General features: G+C 39.9%; 2 protein-coding genes and 1 long non-coding RNA gene across 3 annotated transcripts; 2 read left to right on the top strand and 1 right to left on the bottom strand.

The window, feature by feature from the left end:
* Positions 1-7,705: 7,705 nt before the first annotated feature.
* Positions 7,706-9,820, bottom strand: LOC133735162 (uncharacterized). The gene is made up of 4 exons (XR_009858787.1): positions 9,181-9,820; positions 8,747-9,035; positions 8,567-8,630; positions 7,706-7,884 (listed from the first exon to the last, which is right to left on the bottom strand). It is a non-coding gene; the product is annotated as an uncharacterized LOC133735162 (long non-coding RNA).
* Positions 9,821-15,430: 5,610 nt separating this feature from the next.
* On the top strand, positions 15,431-17,027 carry LOC133736822 (protein ALP1-like). The gene has a single exon (XM_062164419.1). The coding sequence runs from the start codon at positions 15,466-15,468 to the stop codon at positions 16,768-16,770; it is 1,305 nt and encodes a 434-aa protein (XP_062020403.1). The 5' UTR covers positions 15,431-15,465; the 3' UTR covers positions 16,771-17,027.
* A 3,506-nt stretch (positions 17,028-20,533) lies between these two features.
* LOC133736823 (caffeoyl-CoA O-methyltransferase) lies at positions 20,534-22,199 on the top strand. The gene is made up of 5 exons (XM_062164420.1): positions 20,534-20,705; positions 20,829-20,908; positions 21,032-21,176; positions 21,268-21,399; positions 21,691-22,199. The coding sequence occupies exons 1-5, from the start codon at positions 20,622-20,624 to the stop codon at positions 21,982-21,984; spliced, it is 735 nt and encodes a 244-aa protein (XP_062020404.1). The 5' UTR covers positions 20,534-20,621; the 3' UTR covers positions 21,985-22,199.
* The last annotated feature ends 1,333 nt before the right edge of the window (positions 22,200-23,532 follow it).

Genomic DNA, 23,532 nt, shown 5'->3' with positions numbered 1-23,532 from the left:
CCATTGGGATGCTTGAAGGCTTAACTTTTTCAGTATTGAAATGCCAAAGCATTTTTTTGGTATAAGCTGATTGATGAATCAGGATACCATCTTCATGGTGCTCAAGTTCCAAACCAAGGAAAAAACGTGTTCTCCCAAGATCTTTCATCTCAAACTCGGATTTCAAGTGTTCAACAGTTTCCCTTAACTCTTTAAGGGTGCAAATTATGTTCATGTCATCAACATAAACCGCTACTATTGCAAATTCAGAACTTGTTCTTTTTATGAACATACATGAACATAGTTCATTGTTCACATATCCCTTACCAATCAAGTAGTCACTTAGATGGTTATACCACATCCATCTAGATTGCTTCAATTCATATAGTGAGCGTTTCAACCTTATTGCAAACGCGCTCCGTGGTTTCGAGCCACTTGACTTGGGTAACTGAAGTCCATCCGGAACCTTCATATAAATCTCTGTATCTAGATCCCTATACAGATACGCAGTAACCACATCCATAAGCTGCATGTTCAGTTTTTCAGAAACTACCAAACTGACAAGGTAGCGGAACGTAATAATGTCTATTACGGGAGAATAAGTTTCCTCATAATCGATTCCAGGGCGTTGTGAGAAGCCTTGCTCCACAAGGCGAGCTTTGTACCTTACAATCTTGTTTCTCTCATTAAGCTTTCTAACGAATTATACCCATTTATGACCAACTGGTTTGGTGTTGGGTGGTATTGGCACAACTGGCCCAAATACGTTTCTCTTCGCTAGAGAATCAAGTTTTGCCTAGATTGCATCTTTCCATTTTGCCCAATCAGCTCTACGTTGGCATTCATCAACGGAGTGTAGTTCGATGTCATCTGTCTCAATAATCTCACGCGCTACAAAATACGCGAATACATCATCAATGATGATGGAGATTCTTTCCCACTTCCCATGTACACTAGTGTAATTTACAAAGATCTCTACGTTTTCAGAGATAGGTTCTGACATTGAAGCGCCCCCCAAAGATGTCTCTTGGACATAACCATAATCCGGAACATTCTCATGGGACGGATTTTGAGTATCGATGATCAAATGATTTGTTTGTGCCTCATTCGCTCTCTTTCTAGGGTGAGAATCCTTCGAACCAACTAGTCTATCGCGCTTCCTCGTAGGACCTACGGCCATAGAAGCCACATCACTGCCAATATGGGCAGTGGCGCCATCTCCTGGTACTCAGGAGCGGCGTTAGACCAGTATTTGAGACGTCAATCCTTACAGGCACATTTGTAGCAGGTATATATGATCTCATCACTTTAGCAACATCAGAAAACGCATCAGGTAGAGTATCTACTATGTTCTGGAGTTAGATTATTCTTCGCACATCAAGTTTGAAATGTGCAATACGGGGATTGAGATGAGACATGGTGGGGACAGACCACGACAATTCATGTCGTTCCTACTGAACATCTATGTTCTTATCTCCCTCTAACGACGGGAAGACTGTCTCATCAAAGTGACAATCCGCAAATCTAGCGGTAAAGAGATCACCTATCAAGGGTTCCAAGTAGTGGACGATAGTTGGAGCCTCATATCCAACGTATATGCTCATTCGTATCTGTAGACCCATCTTAGTACGCTGTGGCGATGTAATAGACACATAAATGACACACCCAAAAATGTTTAAGTGCAAGATATCAGGCTCGTATCCAGTCACTAGCTGTAACACAGAGTAAGGTTGGGTGGCAGTGGGTCGTAGACGTTGCTGCGTGCAATATTGCATATCCCAAAGCGGAAACATGGAGATTGGTGCTCATAACCAATATCTGTGCTATCATTTGTAGGTGCTTCATAACGACTTCCGCGAGACCATTTTGGGTATGAACATGGGGAACTGGATGCTCTACATCAATCCCCAGTGACATGCAATAGTCATCAAACGTTTTCAATGTAAACTCCCCAACATTATCAAGTTGAATAGACTTAATAGAATGGTCCAGGTAGTGAGCCCGTAAACATATAATATGGGCTAGGAGTTTAGTATAAGCAGCATTTCGAGTGGACAACAGCGCAACATGTGACCAGCGTGTTGACGCATCAACCAATACCATAAATTATTTTAAAGGTCTGCAAGATGGTTGAATTGGTCTACAGATATCCCCTTCGATCGATACTCTGTAAGAACAGAATGAGTATTTTTGGATCCTTGGCGTAGGATGGTCTTGGTCCTAATTTCCATAAGGAACAGGCTTTGCAAAATGAACAAGGGGCCTTAGAAGCAACCAATGAGGATTTTGGTTGGGCCAGAGCATCTGACGCACTATTCAAAGCAAAATTGGTGACTACATCACCAATCATGGCTTTAGAACCATGGGAAGTGGCATCCATAGCGCCATGGCCATGGGAATTGACATCCATGGTGTCATGGCCATGTGTGACTCCATTTATGGAGTTGTCAAGGGGGACAGAGGCGGCCATAGGGCGGCGCAGAGGCGGCTACAGCGGCGGTCACACTAAGTCCGGGAATCAATCTTTGATTCTTGCTTCGTTTTGCTCAAAATAATGAATGTCCATGTGAAGTCTTTAATATACGGATCATCATATCACGACTAGGATGTCCTAGTCGGTCATACCAAAGCCAATATGTGTCTGAATCCAAGGGATCTTCTCTTATCACGTTATTGGATTCAATATATCAAATTGTAGTGACATAAATTCCACTAGATTGACACATAAGCTTCTTTAAGATGTGCTTTCATCCGCAATTATTAGAGGTAATGCAAAGGAACTCTTTTCCGTTCTCAATATGCATTTCCGCATGGAATCCGTTGGCTCTAATATCTTTAAAGCTCAATAAGGTTCGATTTGGCTTAGGAGTGTAGAGAGCTTCTGCGACATTAATCAAGGTGCCATTTGGCAAAAGGAATTGGGTCATTCCATGTCTTTGAACTAAACCTGATAGCCTAGCCATCGTAATCATAGAGGAATATGTAGGCAACATCTCTAAGAATAATTGCCTATGGCATAGAATGGTGTGCATAGTCGCACTATCCACAAGACATTGCATTTCTCCAGAATCCATTCATAAAAGAAAAAGCTCATATTAAAAAGGAGTCATAATGAAAAGAACTCAACTTTTATTAATAAGCCAAACGGAATTACATCACTGTCTCTTTTAACCAAAGAAATTCTAATCCAATGAACGAGCTAATGCAAAACAATGGTAGTCGTCTAACTTCTTCGGTAACTCCAAAGCAAATGTGACCAAGTGAATAGAGAGATGTCAGCGGAGCTAGGCTCGCTTAAGTACCACTAATCTTAAAACCTTCCTAGATATCACACTTACTTTGGATGAGCTTAGTTTGAAGAAAGACTAAACCATTGGCATTTATTACAAAAATATGGCAATTGCCTACATCTCTTGGAAAATAAAAAGACTTAATCAAAATCCCCAGTCTCTTGGCCCTTGAAGTCTTCCACCCTAAGAGCGAGATCGTCATCTTGATCTTCTTGCTCCATGTAATTTTCTTCCTTTGCTTCACGATACATCTTGTACGCGTTTGTAACATTCTGGGATGCTTTGCATACTTTGGCCCAATGTTCGGACGCTCCACACCGAAGACAAGCATCATTATGGTCAGGCTCCCTTGATCGAGGCGCTTTAGGGGCGCGTTGGGGATGGCTTCTTTCCTTGGTGGCATCACCACCATAGCCAGAGGCTTGCCCTCTCTCTCTCTCTCTTCACACGTTGACCTCCACGGTTTCGTGTACGTCTATCTTAGCGGTTTCCTTCCTCTTTGGGGTGAGAATATGGATCAGAACGTCCGGAATTATCCTTAGGCTTAGGGTTTCGCTTCTTGCGTCCTCCTTTAGGGGCGCGATTATAGTTAGACTCCGGAATAGACTTGGTTCCCACGGGTCTAGAGTTATAGTTCTTCACAAGGATATTGTCGTGCTTTTCAGCTACGTTCATGGCACCAATAAGCTCATGAAACCTTGTGATGCGTCCTGCATTTACATCAATCCGATAATTCTTAGAAATCATCAGTGTAGAGACAGGGAAGGTAAAGAGAGTCTTCTCGATCAACATCATATCAGTGATGTTCTTTCCATAGAACTCCATCAAAGACTTGATATGAAGTGCTTCTGAATTGTAGTCAAGTACCGACTTGAAATCACAAAAGCGGAGGTTATGCCATCTCACTTCTAAATCAGGAAGCAGGGAGTCACGATCGTTGCCAAACCGTTGCTCGAGTTCTACCCATAGCTTTCTAGGGTCCTCTTCAATGAGGTACTCATTCTGGAGCGCGTCATTCATGTGCCTTGTCATGAGAATGATGGCTTTAGTTTGGTTTGCCTCCATAGTAGCTCTATTCGCTTCGAAAGTGGCAGCTTGTGCAGGAATAAGCACGTTCTGACTTGGCTCTTAGATTGTATCCAGGATCCCTTCAACCTTAAGATGCTGACGCACATCATGGACCCATTTGTGGTATCATGCGCCTCTTGTCTCCAGTGGAGCAAAGTTAAACTAGTTCAGGTTACTCATCCTGAAAAACAACAAGAAATTAGGGTTAGTTTCAGAGCGAAAAAGGCTACCACGAAACCATATAAAATTTCTGAGCGTAGTCGCTCCTAAAAAATTAGGGATTTCTGAGCGTAGTCGCTTCCAAGAAATCTGATTCCAAGAGGTATTCGATTAGATCGAAACAATGATGTGTTTGTGGTCGATCATAACTTCTCAACAAAGTCTAAGTTTGGAGGACTCTATAAGATCCAAGCTTGGAGTGAGCACGTATCCCCATAGTTCAAATTTTGGTCTCCCCTATGAAGAAGAAAGGAGGGTAGAAGAAGGGAGCTTGCAAGTCCCCAAGAAAAAGAAGAGAAAAGAAATAAAACTTTAAAAATGGGAACTTTTAAAACATACCTTGAATTAGGGTTGCCGGAAAACTTAATCAGATTTTGCAGGAAGACTATGGCAGGCGCTGATTGTTGTTGGCCGAAGGATCGCTGGAAGTGGTTGCAGGTTGCTGCGCAAGGGCAGCGCTTGCGGCGTTGTTGTGCGCTGGTGTGCGCGCTAGTGTTGTTTGCTGGTGCTGCTGGCACTCTAGCGTTGCGTGCAGGTGCTGCTAGTGTGCTGGGTAGACGAGCTGAGGAGGCGTGCAGGAGGCGCGCGGGGGCAGCAAGTGTGCGCAGGCGCTGAAGGGCTGGCTTGTGTGCTTGCATGCGGGCTGCTGCGGTGGTGAGGCTAGCACGGGCTAGGAGTTGTGGTAGCAAGGTTGAGGTCTTTCCGGGTTTTGGTTTTGAAATTTCAGGGTTAGGGCTTCGTGCTGATAACGTATTTTAGGGAATCGAAATTTGAGAGAGAATTTTATGTGCTTTCATTGATAATAGGGGCCTCTTTATATACATGATTACAAGCATAGAGATAGAGTTGTACACAGAAACATAATCGTGCATTGATTGGATATCTACTAAGATTCTCCGAGATTATCTCTAATACAAACTCTATTACAACTATAGCAAGTAATCTAGAGTTTGAGCCAGACACATATTCTGGATTTACTTGAACATGAATATTTTTTTTTTTTTGGGTAGTTTTGGTTGGATCTCCAACTTTAATATATGGAACTCCATCTTTTTTCAATTGTTATTGAACTATGTTAACTCATATGAAAAGACAACGAGTGGTTCTAGTTGGAGCTCCAAATTTGATATTTGGACCTCTCCTATTTAATAAACTTCCGATTCACTTTTTTGAATACGTGAAAAGCTAAGCACACCTTCTTAATTTTACCAAAACACCCTTGAACAATTAAATCTGTATCTTCAACAATTTGTTATTCTTTTTTTTTTCTTTTCTTTCTAATCTTTATTTTTTTTTATCTCTATCAATTCTTATTAGAGCAATAGTTGTTCATCTCCTTCGTCAATTGCAAAGGTAGTACCATATTTAAGAGAACATAGGTAACCTAGGGTCTGTTTGGTTAAGAAAAGTTGGCTTTTGCTTATTTATGAGAATAAGTGGCCGAAAAGTAAAGCAGCTAAGTGTTTGGTAAACTGAACTTTTATAAGGGCTGTGAGTGTTAAAATCAGTGGCAAAGTTTGGTAAACTCGAAACTAAAAGTGTTTTGAGTTTGTAGAATGACCAATTTAGACATGAAAGAATTTTTTGCCTTAATTGTTTGATATTATTCTTAACTATCAATTTTTTTTTGTTAGGCAAATAGCACAGGCCTTGTGAACCATTTTTTCATTAGGTGTAAGTTTCTCCTTGATCTCCCATATCTGCAGCTTATTTATAATGTTGGGAAGTTAGAACACAACATAAAGCTCAATCCATAAGTTGCAATTCCATCTAGAAAGAAACTATGTGGTGAACACTGGAACCACCATTACCAGAAAATAGGTCTTTTACGGCCCACAATATGCGCCGTAAATGACCTTTTACAGCCCACAAATGCCAGCCGTAAATGGACATGCCATAAAAGACAACTATTATTTACGGCACTCATTTTGTGCACCGTAAATGAGTCCAAACGTGCATCGTAAATGAGTCAAAAGTGTGCTATAAAAGAGAGGTACATTTACGGCACACGTACCATATACGTACTAAATGAGTTATAACGTGCGTCGTTAATGAGTCAAATGTGTGCCGTAAAAAGGGGTATATTTACGGCACACATACTATGCACGCCATAAATGATGTTTGACAAAATAAAATAAAAAACAATCCAATTCACAATTTGTATATTATTTCATATTTCTATATTTTTATCAAGGTTCGAAAAATCGCTAGGCGCTAGTCGGGCGGTGGGTTAAGGAGGAGCGCCCAGGCGCCCAGGCGGTTTTGTATTTTTAAAATTTTTATTTTATTTTTATAACTTTTATTTAGACTTAAAGAGTAATAAACTAAATATTTATCTTCCTCCAAAGAAAAATAAACTAAATATTTATTTCATTAACTATTTATTTAAGAGAGAGAGGTAGAACTGAAGTTGAATTGTCCAACAAAGTTATGCTTCTTGTTGCCCTGCACGTGCCCATCCTATCCTTCTTCTCTCTACCGACTAAAAACAGCCACAATTATATTCTCACTGACACAGTTAACCACCCACTCACTTCACTCCCTTCTCTCTCTCTCACTTCCACTCCCTTCTCTTTCTCTCTCCTTTGCAAAACCAGTACCCACCATCTCCACCTTCTCTCTTCTTCAATTTTTCAGTAACAGAATGCATTTCATAGCGGCAGAATGCATTAATCATTACCAAGAATAAAGGCACGGAGGAGGCGTGGAGCTGTGGTGGCTGGGAGGGGGGGAGGGAGCTACTGTGGCTCTGGGGAGCTCCGGTGGAGGTGTGGAGCAGAGGCGTGGTGACTTGGTGGGGAGAGCGAATAAAAGCTGCGGTCTATTTTTCGGGTTTTGGGGTCGAATGAGTTTTATGTTTTCTGATGTTGAGTTTAGGTTTTGGGGGGAAAAAAAAAATAAAAGGGAGGAAACCGCCTAGCCGCCCAGAACGCCTAGGCGGCCGCCCAAATTCTATCCGCATAAGGCTTCCGATTTGCCGTTACTCACCTCGGTCTGCTGCCGCCCAGCGCCTAGGCGGCCTGGGCGGCCGAATTTTAGAACATTGATTTTTATTAGTAAATAAACTTCATTTTTATATTATTAAAAAAAAAACTTCATTTATATATTTATTGTACATCATATATAATTTGCACACAAGCAAAGAAAAATCCATAGCAAGCAAAAACAAACCTACACAACTGCTTATCCATTTCCTACACTATTTTACATACATTTCTCTTATCCACTCAAAAGCATCTACTACACCAGTTAAAAGATAGGCTTATTTGAACTACCTTCTTGTGTCTGAGCTACTTATTTGAGTTACTTTACAACTTTCTGTGATTACCTGCAACACAAAATCAACAATCAATGTGGTCATATATGAACATAGAAGTGTTCATGACACAGCAAAAACATTCTAACAAGATACCATCCTTGCTACATAAAAAGCTACTAGCTTAGATAACCTGCCATCTGAAAAATGATAACAAGTTCCAATATTCTGACTCCCACTCTAAATATTTATATCTCAACTGTTTCAAATTGTAACCTGTGTTTGTTGCATATAAGGATGATATTATCCCATATAGATAAAACAAGAAGTCATTTACTTGTCAAAAGTCACCCACCAAAAGATCAGGCTACTATTTCAAATTATATGTTAACCCAACCAGAAACCAGTAACCATTCACCAATGAACATTCAGACATGAACCTAAATAACAACAAAAATTAGAAAATCTGTTTAGTACTTTTAATGCACTAAGTTTTCCATTGTTTTTCGTCAACAACACCATTAACAAAGTAAAAACTGGAAATCTGTTTGGTTTCATAGAAAATGCAAGGTTTCCAATTAGTATCAATACCAAATGTAAATCAAAACCAAAAGTGCTTAATATATTAGCTAAAAATCTAAACAAACAAAGTAAATGAATAAACTATTATTCAAGCTAAGGGACGGTAATACTCAGTACTTAAATAAACCATTCATTTGATTTCCAAACATGTCTGCAATCTAGCACTTCTTACCTCCAAAGCCATGTCTTCGGTGGTTACATCATCGTTTTCATCATAACCTAACTTACCGCTACTTCTGCTAGGACAAGAAGATATGTTAGAACCAACGAGGATATATAATCTATTACATAATTGCTAACAAGACAAATTCAAGGGAATATATAATTACAAGTTCAAGGAGAAAGAGATGACCTCTGTATATGATACGGAAGTAGATAGATTGTATGCAGAGAGCTGAGTTTGATCTTCGACCAGACCCATGTTCACAATGTCTAAAGGTACGTCAATATATATCATGATCCCATGTCTTAAAAGAGCCCTACATATGTACTGAAACAAGTCAGAACTACACAACTAATATCAATTAGGATAAATGGAATGATATATCAAAAAATGAGATGGGGTTCCATTTGTTGAACTCTGAGTTGCACCATCTCCAGCACAGACAACTAACCGACCCATGGATGATAATTACTTCAGCCTGCAGCAAAATTTTGATTTAGATACACATAGTGTCTAGCATTTAAAAAAGAAAAAAAGAAAAGAAAATAAGAAAGATACAAATAGAGTACCAAATAATCTACAAACACCTTCAGGGCATTTTTCTGAGGCATTTTCACAAATACCTTTCGTGCATTCTTCAAGTTTCTCTACCAGCCTCTAACTCTTCCCCGAGATCCGGCTTGTACTCGAGATTCAAATCCAACTCTGAAATCGGCTTCTCGGGGAATAAATCCGGCGGAAGTGCCCACACCCTCTTCTTCGCCGACAACGATTACGTGCACAGTTTATTAAACCGCATGTTAATTGACGCTAATCATACATTAGTATCGAATATAACTCATAATTTCTAATAAAGAGTTTTTCAACTCTACCAAGCATAAATTTAACCCTGAATATAACTAACAAAATCAAACTAGTTCTACATCCCACTTAGTGCAAAGTTAAACAAACACAAAAGCCACTGGAAGCCCTCATCATGACGAACAAGAAGATAAAGATCGAGCACCGCAAGAACAAGACTCTTGCAAAACTCAAAATACATTCAGTTAGCTCAGTTTTATATTAATTTCGGTCTGGAAGAGATGACTGTAAAACGACAAAGCCACTGAGGAAACATATTAGAGAGATTGATGAGAATGGAGGAGAGAGAGGGAATTGAAATCAGAGGGAGATGAGAGGAGAATCAGAATTGAGAGAGGAAGAGAGAAAGAGTAACGTTGAATCTTTTCCCATTCTCTCCTCCTCCCAACTGTATAAACTCAAAATACCCCATATTGGGCATCAGGGTGAACGCTACGTCGGTATGAACTTGAAACCCTTGTGTGAGCTTGCGGACGTACGTAGCGTTCACCCTGATGCCCAATATGCATACATGGTGCAGACTAACCGGCGGTAGTGTGACCGATCTTACCTACTCCATGCAGAAAAATACGTCGAATAGAGAGCAATTTTCTACCTAAGTAACTAAAAAACTTATTCCAAAATGCTGAGAAATTTTGGGCTCATAAGAAATCTCATGGATCCCAGATACGAACCCTAACAGCATTGGGCTCATACACCAGTTGCAAAGGCCTAAAAGGGAAGGCCTAACCAAAAAAGGCCCACAAACTTCTCCTCTGGGCACCAAGAAGTTCTCTGGGCACCTAGACCGTCCCTAACTTTGACCCCAGTCGCTGCTCCACCACCCTTGGTCGGAGAAAGGTCATCCCAGCCCCACCAACAAGACGCCCCCCCACTGCCACCATTGTCACCTACGGGAAAGCATATCCCGCCCAAACCCCATGCACCAATTTCGCTCTACTACCGGATCACCCACTCGATCTGGAACACTGCCGGACAACCGCCACTCCAACGCACCAGGAAATTGAGCCGAACTCCAGCCCTTCTCGAGCCCCTCACTCAGCCACACCGCCTCCAAACCAAAGCCACACGCCGGCGACTTAAGTCGTGCCTGACTTGGCCGAAGAAGCCCAACTCTCGATGCAGACCCGATTTGGGAAGGCAACGCAGCCGTGGCTTCTTCCCAGTGAACATAGATACGGTCATAATGGATCTGAAAAGGAGAGATTGCCACATGCCGAGATGCGAATCACGACCCGATATAGGGAATGACAAGAGCCGTGCGCGAGAGAACCGACACTGAGGGCTGTATCGGAACAATACTCCATCGATGATGGAGAAAGGTACAAAGAGGCCGGAGACGACGCTCTCCCAACCCTAGCAGAGCAAACTCGCTAGATATTTTCATATCTCCTATTTTCAATTAATTATGAGTTTGCCTGTGTTAAGTTATTCCAAAGCCAAAGATTAAAGCCACTCTTTTTGTTTTCCACATTACTGCAACCTAATTGGGAAAAGTGTGCATCTTTCCAGTTTGAAACACAAAGTAATTCATATTTAGACTACATGTTTATTAATTAAAAATCTCCATGCTGTAGTACCTCAGCTCTTTTGACTTTATGTATAATTGATTACTAAGCTAGGAGATTCTTAATGAGTTGAAGAAGATAAGATTCTCTCATTTAGGATAAAAGTTGTGTGCTTATTACGTAATATAACATGTCAAGAAGGTTTTTTTAATGACTTTTATTATTTTAAATGTTGATGAAATAATTTTAGAGTTAAAACTTAAAAGTCATTTTTTCAACCATAAAATTATTCCATCAACATTTATTTTTAAATAAATTAAATTCGTAAGATGTTAAATCACATAATGAGCACACAATTTTTACATTCCTCACTTTATACTTTAAATTTTATGTATGCCATACCACGTACTAAGGCAAAACCACGTATAATGAATTACAATATGAAAATTTTAATTTGTGGTTTGAAAGCAGAACCACCAACAAACACCATCACCATCATAACTGCTTTAAATTTCAAATTCATTCAACTTGTGGCCGTGCCACAAAGCTAGAGAGATAGCCGGTTAACACCGATTTAAACCTATTTCCAATATTCATCATTAACTATTGGATAAGGCAATGGAAGATGGAATGCCTATGGAAATTAGACTACTCCTTATACCATTTGATGGTGATTAATAACTAGCACCATCATCATGCATATACATTTGCTTCCATGATCTATAGCAGGACAATGTGATGCACAATTTCTAGTACTCATCGATTTTATGGACAACAATGAGATCACAAGTATCTGGTTCTACATCATGGATTGTCCACATGTTAGATCAAGGATTTCTTTTTGCTCTTGGTTTGTGTCAATGAATTTGTGAGAAAAGCCCTGATCAACAACTTTCTTCATAGTACCTGTTCCCCTCTATATCTCATAACAGAATGTGACGTGTAAAACACAAGCAAATGAAAGCCCTAATCCTACTTCACTGCATTCTCAATAGCATAGCAATTCTAGCCGGCTAGAATCCAAAAGGTACGTAAGGTCATTTTTTAAACGCCCATTAAGCTAAAGATATTCCTGAGTACACAGTTAAAGTATATTGAATTGGATTTACTACAAAATTGCCGAACATATCCACAGAATTCTGCTATGGACCGCGGTCCAAATGCACCATAGTCAAATTCCGCGCGTGAGCAACATGCGTGAGTGGGATTAGTTAATTTGTTAAGGTTGGGTGTTGAATTTAGCTTCCGTTGCTTCAGTTAACGATCGAATTGAAACCGAGGAACAGTGTGCTGCGAGTATACTCGCTAAATTTGAATGGGCAATTATGTACTCGCCGAAGTCATCTCCTCTCCTTCCATTCCATTAAGGCCATGTTTGGTTGACTGGAAAGGAAAGGAATCACTTTCCTTTCCTTTGGGAAAGTGTTTCCGGAGGGGGGGGGGGGGGGGAGGGAACCAAATTCCTCCACTTTTTCCTTTGCTTTGGGAAAGTGTTTCCCTTCCTTGGCTGTCCCCAAACGCAGGAAAGAAAAGTATTTCCTTTCCCAACACCCACTTTCTGGGAAACAAACATGGCCTAAGAGTTAAATTCACTATCAGTCTGATACCCAGACTCACAAATCTATCAATATGATACCTGGAGTCTTAAATTGCTATCAATGACATACCTCCGTCAAATTTTCGTGACGGTTCTAGGGGGAGGGAAGGAAGATAGGCCATGCCGGCAGCGCTGCCTACCGGTCTGAGTCCCGTGAGGATGGCGCTAGGGTTCAAGGTTGGGAAAAAACAACATGTTCAACACCAAGATTAACCTGCTTAATTTATCAGTCATCATAGACTCAAGAGAACGGAACATTGAAAAAAGTGTGACCGGGTTGACAAGCCTACTCAAAAGCGATAGCTTTGAGCTAACCCATTAACCAATTGATACATTAGAAAATGATACAAGGTAACGTACCTGACATGCTAGTTTGTTATCAAAAATGGGACATGTCTCCTCAGGCTAAGCTTAGTATGGTAGTCGAGACAAAAAAAGTAAAGAAAAAAAGAGAAGAGACTAGTACTGTTGCTAAAAAAAAAAGAATATGGAAGAGTAGCTTCTCTATGGAAGCTGCAATTGCATAAAAAAGTTAATGAAGGCAAAGCAAAAGATGATGAAGGTGAGAATGAGAGACAGTACCGTCATGTCATAATGAACATTTCCATCTTCGATGCACATAATCCAAAGAAATAGAAAATTTTCAGAATGAGGATAATTAGTTATATATTCACTAATCTGTGTTTTCTTGACGCATTGATCTGGTCCAATCTCAATCCAATGCACATCCACGCAAAAAATGTAGCAGTTTGGAGCGAGTCTTCTTCCTAGCTTTCCAACCAAACACTTTGTCATACAAACAAGTCGTGAAAGTTCATAACCCCTAGCTGCTCAGGGTAGGGTTTCAGAGCGTTGAAACATGCAAAAGTGGCACTCATTAGGAGTCCCCGTTTAACCTCCCAAGGCACACAAGTACGTCTTTGTTATGATCTTCCTCCTACTTTCGAATTCCTGAATAGCCTTAATTGAGTTCTCATTAGTTTTGGTCAATTTGCGCCTTTACTCATGACCTCCTTATTCTTTCATGATTTCTGTCATCAGGAGCATGGCTTCTGAAGGAGTATTAGATTTACTAGCATCGACCGGTCACGTCTGGACTTTCTCTAGCTAATTATTTTGGAATAGGGCATTAGAAATCTGGAATAGGGCAATAGCACCCTTATCCAATACACAAATTGGCCGATCTAGGATCTAGGGTCCATAACGCATGCATTCGATGGCATTAAGCTTGGAATTTAGGGATTAAATGTATCCCACAAGCGGTGTAAGGTCTTAAGGCATATCAGATTCTAACTTAATTGGTTGAAACTTGGACGGACAAAATTCTCAAGCCAACCATTTAAAAGAAAAATTAAAAAAAGTTCTCAAGCCAATATTCAGTGCACTAAGTCGTAAAAGGTTGGCAATATTTTGAAGAAAAAAAAAAGAAAGGAAAAAAAAAGAAAGAAAAAAGATGGCTAATAATGTGTAACTCCTCAATTTCTCATCTTTGTGACTCCCTATAAAATTACTAGTAATTGCTTCGTCAAAATTACTAGTAACTGGTAGACTATTTCATCCACATTTCCAGATAATGTATGAATCTCGTCTGACTGATTAGTTAGAAAATACAAGAGTATCTTAATATGTCTATACAATGCATCCTCCTTAACTCCAATCAAGACATTTTCAAAGCAAACGAAAGTTGGAGTTTCCTGCTCTCTATTTTTTATAAGCAAAAGTTTATATATAGCAGATTACAATATACAAAGATTGACTTATTAATGAGATCGATATTAACCGCTCGAGATATCATGGATAGATATGGTTATCAACTTATGATAAGTTTCCTTGTTTGTTTTTGTTTGAACGGAAAATCTATAATAATTGTTTCTAACCTTGAACTTCACATCCAAGCTGGAATATGCTCTATGATATGACAAACGTACCAAAAGGTCTATTTACGACCATATCTATAAAAAAAAAACCCCAAATATTCATTCATTACAATAGAACATATTATCTATCATATGCTTCCTTCTTTTATTTTTACGAGTCACATTCATCTTCTTCACAGGTCCATATATATGTACAAGTGGTGTACAAAACAATGTGAGCATTACCACTTGCCTAGCAATTCCCCTTCCTGTTTGGGACTAATGAAAGGACAAGGACAAAGCAAAAGACTACGAAGAAATGTCTTGATGAGAATATCTCTAAGATTCAAATCAATACCCCATATCAATTAGTTTTTAACTATTGATTAGTACGTAAGACATGAAATGAGAATTTTTTATTATTTTGCATTCTAGATTGGACATGCCTAACGCTTGATTCTTATGCAATATTCAAGCTTTTCTATAAGGTTGAACCAGAGAATTTAATACTTTTTTTTTTTTTTTTTTGTAATTCTAGACGATAGTGTAACTCCCCACCTCACTCTTGATATCAGTGAGATTTAAACTCATGACCGCCAGGATGTTAGTTAGGCTAGCTAAACAATTGGCCACGGCTTATTGACAGAGAATTTAGTACTTAACTTTAGGTTAGAAATTAAATTCTTTTTTTTTTTTTAGAATAATCAAACATTAAACTTTAAATCCTTTCCAATAAAAAAGAGAGAGGAAAATAGAAACAATTTATATAGAAAATAAGTATTATTGACACTATAGATGGTAACTCTTCAAAAGAGCATATAATTCATTAACGAAAAAAGAGAGCATATAATTCAAACAGGGAGACTCTTGAAACCTCAGATTTCCCAAAAAAAGAATCCTCTTAAGTTCCCCCAAAACAACTAAAGAAAAGTTTCTAAAAATAGTAAAAACAAAAACCAAATGTACAATTACCAACAGCCAGGTGTTGCCTCTGTATTTCGTCTCCCAGATTTAACCCCCCACGATTCCCAAGAAGCGAAAAAAAAAAATTCCAAAATCAAAACCCCCAACAAAACACAAAAAAAAATGGAATCTTCAACCCTCGTAGCTTTACTCTCCTCCATCTCCCAACTCCTCGTCCTCCTCGTCCTCTCCCCCAATCCCTCCACCGATTCCTCCTCCTCCCCCAACCATGCCTTCCCCGCCGTCCACCACTTCCTCTCCTCCCAAGAAATCGCCGCCACCCTCTCCCTCCTCTCCCTCTCCCGCAAACGCAAGCGGGCCCGTCTGGACTCCTCCGAGCCCACTCCCCCGGCCCAACTCGGCCTCCCTCTCCCTCTCCCTCGCACCCCCGACTCCTTCAAGACCTCTTTCCGAATGACCTCCTCAACCTTCGAGTGGCTCTGCTCTTTACTCGAGCCCTTACTCGAGTGCAGGGACCCGATTGGCTCCCCGCTCAATCTCTCCGCCGACCTCCGCCTCGGAATCGGCCTGTTCCGCCTGGCCACCGGAGCCAATTACCCGGAGATATCGAGGCAATTCCGGGTTTCGGAGTCTGTGTCGAGATTTTGCTCCAAGCAATTGTGTCGTGTTCTCTGCACTAACTACCGGTTCTGGATTGAGTTTCCGAATAAGACTGAGCTTGAATCGGTGTCTTCGGGTTTCGAAACCCACACCGGGTTGCCCAATTGCTGCGGTGTGATTGACTGTACCCGGTTCAAGTTTGTGAGAAGTAATGGGGTTGATCGAGAAGAAGTTGCAGCCCAAATCATGGTGGATGCTAATTCCAGAATTCTCAGCATTGTGGCTGGGTTCAGGGGGAATAAAAGTGATGCTAGGGTTTTGAAGGGTTCGACTCTGTATGCAGATATTGAGGGTGGGAAGTTACTGAATTCGGATCCGGTTAGTGTGAATGGGGTGCCGGTGAATCAGTACTTGGTTGGAGATGAAGGGTACCCTTTGCTTCCTTGGCTTATGGTGCCCTTTGTTGATGCAATGCCGGGGTCGGATGAGGAGCAATTCAATGCAGCACACAGTAGAATGCGGCTTTCGGGGCTTAGAGCTATTGATAGTTTGAAGAATTGGGGGGTTTTGAGCAGACCGATTCGCGAGGAGATGAAGATGGCTGTTGCTTATATTGGTGCATGTTCTATACTACATAATGGTTTGTTGATGAGGGAGGACTATTCGGCAATGTCTGCTGGGTTGGATGATTACTCTGTCTATGATCAGAGCTCTCAGTATCATAGGGACAATTCGAGTTTGGAGGAGAGTTCAATTGAGAGGAAGGCTTCTGTTATAAGAAATGCATTGGCTACAAAAGCAAAAGAGTTTCAAGAATCAATATTTTCGACACATTCTAGCTCGTTGGTGTCATTGCAATCACCCTAGGGAATTGGTTCAATAGAGGGAGCTGATATAGAACAATTTTGTTTGTCAGGTACTTTTAGATTACTTTTTCTTTCATGATCATTGTTGTGTTTCCTTAGATCACAGGCCCTTTGTTTCTTTTACATTCTTTTGATTTATTTCGGGAAAGAATTGCTATTTGAATTCAACTATTGTAGGTTTGATTTGTGAAGATATACCAGTTTAGCATGTTCTATCATATTCAAAAGTATAAAGATGAGATTTTTGCCCCTTGAGAATGTGAATGCTTTATTAACTGTTGAGTGATGAAGTAAAGGCTTAATGTTTCTGTAATGGCTTCATCAAATTAAGCAAAAATATAACAATCCCATAACAGGAGGAACAAACAAGATTTCTGAAGAATGCATTGGTCTGTGGACTATAGGAACAACAATTGATTTCCTAAGAATGGAAAACTGGCAATTGTTATTTGTCGACCTTGAGTTTTGCAGATTGCAGAAACAATAAAATTATTAATGGAAATCCTCAAGTCAATCGGATGGAGACGGCTAGCTGGGTTGCACACTAAAACCCGGAAACACTATTAACAAAAGCTTGGTATCATAGCTTCTGAAGTAAGACAATTCGATAAACTATTCTGCATTATAGTTGACTGTTCATAACAGCAAATTAGTTTAATAATCTTAAACTTAGGGTTCTTCAGTTTAATGTTCAAAATCCTCCTCAACCTCTTCCTTGTATAGCTTAGCATTTGCACAACTCAACAGCCACTAGTGTTGCACATCTCAATAACATAGCAGCAGCTTAACCTCTAACTCTTTGCACTAACTATTCCTCTAAGCCAATTGTTTAGTGGTAACTGGGGTATGCCAATTTTTCTCACCCTTCAGATGATGCTTGTCTGTGCTTCGTAGTGCAAGACCAATCTATTACGGTTACTTCTCTCATTCTGTTCTGGGCTTGATGCAAAATCTTACTGCTGCAACTTCTGTTTGCCCTTCTTATTTCTCTATTGATGGGGCTTGAGGACTATAGTGACTTGAGATTCTTGTTGTACCATACTATTCTTCATGTGAATACCTACTTCCAAAACAGCTATGGACTTGCTCTATTTTAAAAATGGCATGGCATTTACCCTACTCTTCAGTCATTCTAGAAAATATATCAACACCCGTATTCTCAGCTCCCTTTTTATATTGTACTTAATAATCTATTCACCTGGTTAGCCATTTCTGCTGCTCTGCCTGCTCTACAAGGTGCTAACCCTTCACTCCAATGTTTAAGACTTTGATGATCAGTTCCAAACTTCCAAGGATGTATTGGTTTCCATGAGAGTGCCGAAGAGCCCAATTTCATAGGTAGACAGCTCCGTATTTTCCTTGGGCACAAGGCAACAACTCGCATGCCTCTAAAAAGTTGAAAGGCGTGCCCCTTTCTTGTAAGCCTCCCAAACTCCAATTCAACGAGCTTCGGTGAAATCTGGTGCGGTGTTCATGGCCTTTTTCAGTAGTTGAAAGGCATTCAGCCATTGAGCTTCTAAATTCGACTTGAAGCTGTCCTTATCAGAGAGATCAGTTAGGCCTGTATAATTAATTTGTCAATATCAAAGGTTTCAACTGAACAAGAGTATACTTTAAGTAAAACAAGAATAGAGAGATATCAGTTAGGCCAGACAATGGGGTTGGTGAGCCTTTAAAGAATCTGAAGAGGACTAAATTCACACGATAGGGACACAAGAACCATTCCCTAACGCTGTCACGCCAGCAAGGATATATATATATAGAGGATTTTTCTCACGTGTGGACTTCCGTACCGAAATTTCGGTACGGATTTCCTGTTTTTGACCATTTTCCGGCCACATTTTTACATCTTAACCGTTCAGTTTTTAGGTCCTAATGTATAGATCACCTTTGCAAAATTTCAGCCAATTTGGTGATCGTTAAGGCATCCAAAACTGCAATTTACACGAATGGACCGAATCTGTCTAACCGGAACCGTTCGTATTTATAATGGTAAATTGTAGTTTTGGATGCCTTAACGATCACCAAATTGGCTGAAATTTTACAGAGGTGATCTATACATTAGGACCTAAAAACTGAACGGTTAAGATGTGAAAATGTGATCGAAAAGTGAGGGAAAACGGGAAATCGGTACAGTCCGCACGGTACAGACGTTCACACCGTAGCCGGACTGTGTATATATGTCCAAGAAACGACTTACCTCAGGTCCTCACCTAACAAGTATCCTCATTCAGATCATATTCATTCATCTCAATACCCAAATCAGCTTTCATTTTCGTTTCCTAAAATGGTAAAAATCCATTTTTTGGGGCAACTTATTCATGATAACCAGTAATTGCTGAAGATGGCAACACAATTTTAAGAGATTCAGGCCAGATAGTTAAGAGTTCTGTTCTGATAGTTAATTGGTTCCGACTCAATTGAGTAGCCAAACATGACTATAGCTGTTTACGTGTAACAGCAGCAGTAAAATGATTAAGTGGAAAAGGAGAGGAAAGAGGTCACCTGTTTCTATACGTAAACAGCCGAGTTCTCGAGCATTCTCACCAACCCTATTTCCAAAAGAATCCACCATTGTAGGCAGCCAACTCCTTTTCTTTTCTGCTTTTTAAATGGAATGTCGATTATGACAAATCTGCATATAATTTTATTTTTTATAGTTAGATAGCTACGCCTTTCGTGAAATTTATTACAAATTTGAGTATAATTGTTATTATTATTAATATAAAACTGTGTCACAGCGTCAACCCAGCAACAGACATATATATAAGAATATCAAAGACACATGAAAGAAGTTATCCAGCACCAAATTAAGAATAATATCATTAATATGTATAACCGTCCGTAATTGTTAGTAAAATCAACAACGTGAATTTGATTGATTCAAAATCTCATTTAGGGCTGAAGCATGCTGTTGGTTTTCTATTATACTATTACTATTTTTTTAAGAATCATATTCAAAAATGTATGAACTTGAGAATCTTTATAAGCAGTGAGGAGTCCTATTAAAAATTGAACTCTTTAGATAAAGTTTAACGCTTAATCACTCACTTCTTTCTCCTTTTCTTCATTTTCTTCTATTGACATCTAAGTTTCTTTCTATTACAATTCCTATACTCTATTTCGTGCAATTGATAAACATTTGGCATCTCGTCTACCGTGTACGTGTGAAGCGGATTAGACATCCTATAAGAGAGATTCTTAGGTAGGGCAGGCGTGTTACATGACGGTTCACCTAAGAAACATGATTGACTGAGTGTACCAGCCACGTGGCATGTCTGCCATATTTAAGAATTTCTCGAGGTATAAAGGTTGTATTTTAGAGTTTGTAGACGACCGCCAATACCTGCACATGGAAAGATGTCTACGGCTTTAAGACAGGCCCTCTTTTGTTCTCACAAGCCAGATTTCTCTAACCATCTTCTTCATCCTATTTATAATTGTGGTTATATGGAGATGGATGGAGTCAGAATAAAAATAAAAACCAATATCTACGACTCGTAAAAAAAATAATAATGACGTAATAAGAACTCAGTTTAGTGTCAGCAAGTCCCAACGACAACACTCACAAAGTCTCCCCCATGAGGACTACCAGATCAGTGGGCCCCGAAGAGAGTATGATGGGTTTGATTGTTTGGACTTTGGAGTTCCAAAACTCACACAAAGCCAGGGACCTCACCAACCCCGGACCGGTTTGGTGGCCGGTCCAACCAACTATCCGGTTCAAACCGCATAATTTCCTTCCTTATATACCTGGGTCTTTCCTCTTCTGCAATCCAGGCTTTGATCTACTTTTAAGTCTCTCACCTTTTTATTAATCATATTCACAAAGCAAGGAAGATTAACACAGCAATGGCAGCAAATGGAGAGGAGCAGAAAAGCAGGCACCAGGAAGTTGGCCACAAAAGCCTTCTTCAAAGTGATGCTCTTTACCAGGTACTACTTCCACTACAATTGGATTATAGCTATGAATTGAATCAAAATCTTCAGAATTTATAGGAATATAATTTTGAAAGCTTTGTTTGATTTGGGTTTTCGGTTTTGATTTTGTTTTTGTAGTATATTTTGGAGACTAGTGTGTACCCAAGAGAGCCTGAATCCATGAAGGAGCTCAGAGAGTTGACAGCAAAGCACCCATGGTTTGTTTCTTTGATCCTTGATTTGATTTCATCAACCAATTTGATTCATTCAATAATACAGAGATACCCATTTCTTTGATTTCTTGTTTGAGATTGATGATTGGGAAATTCAATTCAAAACAGGAACATCATGACCACTTCAGCTGATGAAGGTCAATTCTTGAACATGCTTCTCAAGCTCATCAATGCCAAGAACACCATGGAGATTGGTGTCTACACTGGCTACTCCCTCTTGGCCACAGCCCTTGCTCTCCCTGAAGATGGAAAGGTCGATAATTCATCCCTCAAAATCGATCATATATACGAACAATATATTTTTCTTTAGAAATGATGACTTAATATATATTGGTTTGTCACAGATCTTGGCCATGGACATCAACAAAGAAAACTATGAATTGGGTCTCCCAGTCATCGAAAAAGCTGGTGTTGCCCACAAGATTGACTTCAGGGAAGGCCCTGCCCTCCCCGTCCTCGACCATATGATCGAAGATGTAAGAATTCAAGCACTCAACAAGTGATAAGTTGAACCGGTCTAACATGTTATGTTGTCAGAATTTAGATTCATAGAGAATATATTATCAGAAAAGAGTTGAATTTGTCATTTCTTTAAGATCAAGTTCCGACATGTACAATTCGTACATTATAATCCATGATCAAACATATTTTAAATAGTGTTTTAATCATTGGTAACTCGTATGTTTAATATAAACGATGTGTTCTTATAAAACCCTATCTCACTGCTCTTTCTTGGTATTGAAAGTGACATTTTATTGATGGAACAGGAGAAGAATCATGGATCTTTCGACTTCATCTTCGTTGACGCAGACAAGGACAACTATATCAACTACCACAAGAGGCTGATCGACCTGGTCAAGGTCGGAGGCCTGATCGGCTACGACAACACCCTATGGAACGGCTCTGTGGTGGCACCACCTGATGCTCCTCTCCGCAAGTACGTCAGGTACTACAGGGACTTTGTGATCGAGCTCAACAAGGCTCTCGCAGCAGACCCCAGAATTGAGATTTGCATGCTTCCAGTTGGGGATGGCATCACTCTCTGCCGTCGGATTAAATGATCATCTCCATTGAGCGATCGTGGTCGTTGGTTCCTGGTCAATATATGATAAAGAGGCAAAATGGTCTTTCCTTTTCTTTTCCTTATTTTCATGTGTAAAAGTTGTAATTTGGGGGCCAAAAATGCTCATGTTTGGAGGATTAAATGGCATACCATATTGAATTGTGCTGAATTAATTTTCTGCCATAATTATAATACCAAATGGTTTCATTTTTATATCTTTTTATTTCTGGGTTTATTTTATAGTTTCCCTCTTGATTTCATTCCGTTAATTTGTACATTCCCCATATCGAAATGTACAATAAATTATTGGTGACTTTTTATATTGAATGTTTAATCAAGTTGAAATTGAACAAGGAGCTTGTCGTTTGAAGGATTAGACATACATTTATTTTGAAGTATCACTCACTCCATATAATTTTATAAACAAAAATTACTTTAGAGTACTTTTAGTTTCTAGATACACTCTGAATTGGTAATTGTAGTGGTTAAGAATGATTAGCTCCACTCCACACAGTTGTTTGGAATTCAAATTGTCACTCAGTCATGCCATTCCGGCATACACTATGATTAAGGGAGAAGCCAGTGCTATTCCGGCATACACTATGGCTTGCTTCAAATTTCCCGCTTCTACTTGTAAAGAACTCAATTCGATCCTTAGTGATTTTTGGTGGGGAAGTTCAACCTCTTCTGGTATTCACTGGAAAGCCTGGGATTTTCTTGGTCTCCCAAAATCGGAAGGTGGGATGGGTTTCCGCAACTTTCAGGATTTTAACGATGCCCTCCTTGCAAAGCAAGTCTGGAGGTTGATTCAATCCCCAAATTCCTTATGTGCTCAAGTCATCAAGCAGATTTACCACCCTTTCACCAACATTCTTGAAGCTAAACGAGGGGCTGCACCTTCTTGGCTATGGTCTAGCCTTCTAGTTGGCAGAAAGGTAATCCAAGCTGGTTCCTTGTGGAACATTGGCAATGGCACTTCAGTTAATCTGTGGTCAGATAAGTGGATTCCGACAGTCCCTCCCTCTCCTCTCTGTTTGGCCAAAGCTAATCGAAACATTGCAGTTTCTTCCTTGATTGATTGGAATCAACAAAGTTGGGATCTCAGCTCCATTCAGTCGGAACTCTCTCCCATCCAGTGCAGCAAGATTTTGTCTATCCATCTGGTGGCCCGAGATTGTCATGATAAGCTCGTTTGGCCTTTCTCCAAGAATGGGAGTTATAGTGTCAAATCAGGTTATCACTTCCTAGCTTCTCGTAACTGCACCACTACTTCCACTCATCCTCATCACTCTCGTTTCACCTCCTCCTTCATCTGGAAGTGGATTCACAATATTCATACTCTCCCCAAAGTCAAACTCTTCTTTTGGAGAATTGCTCACAACATATTGGCCACTAAAGCAGCCCTTTTTCATAGACACATTGCTCAGCATCCCACTTGTACTCTTTGCAATCTGTTTCCTGAGACGGTGGAACATGTTCTATTTTCTTGCCCGTGGGTTGTAGCTACTTGGTTCGCTCATCCTCTAGGGTACAAAGTCTCCGTGCA

This window comes from Rosa rugosa, chromosome 3, assembly GCF_958449725.1.
Source record: "Rosa rugosa chromosome 3, drRosRugo1.1, whole genome shotgun sequence".
Classification (NCBI taxonomy): Eukaryota; Viridiplantae; Streptophyta; class Magnoliopsida; order Rosales; family Rosaceae; genus Rosa; species Rosa rugosa.
Note: the sequence above shows the minus strand (reverse complement) of the source record. Positions and strands in the feature narration are given on the sequence as shown.

Bases quoted from the DNA above. Each gene is read 5' to 3' on its own strand.
- LOC133736823 (XM_062164420.1), top strand. From the start codon at position 20,622: ATGGCAGCAAATGGAGAGGAGCAGAAAAGCAGGCACCAGGAAGTTGGC. The intron at 20,706-20,828 runs GTACTACTTCCA...TTGTTTTTGTAG, and splicing joins AAAGTGATGCTCTTTACCAG to TATATTTTGGAGACTAGTGT. The intron at 20,909-21,031 runs GTTTGTTTCTTT...AATTCAAAACAG, and splicing joins TTGACAGCAAAGCACCCATG to GAACATCATGACCACTTCAG.
- LOC133736822 (XM_062164419.1), top strand. From the start codon at position 15,466: ATGGAATCTTCAACCCTCGTAGCTTTACTCTCCTCCATCTCCCAACTC.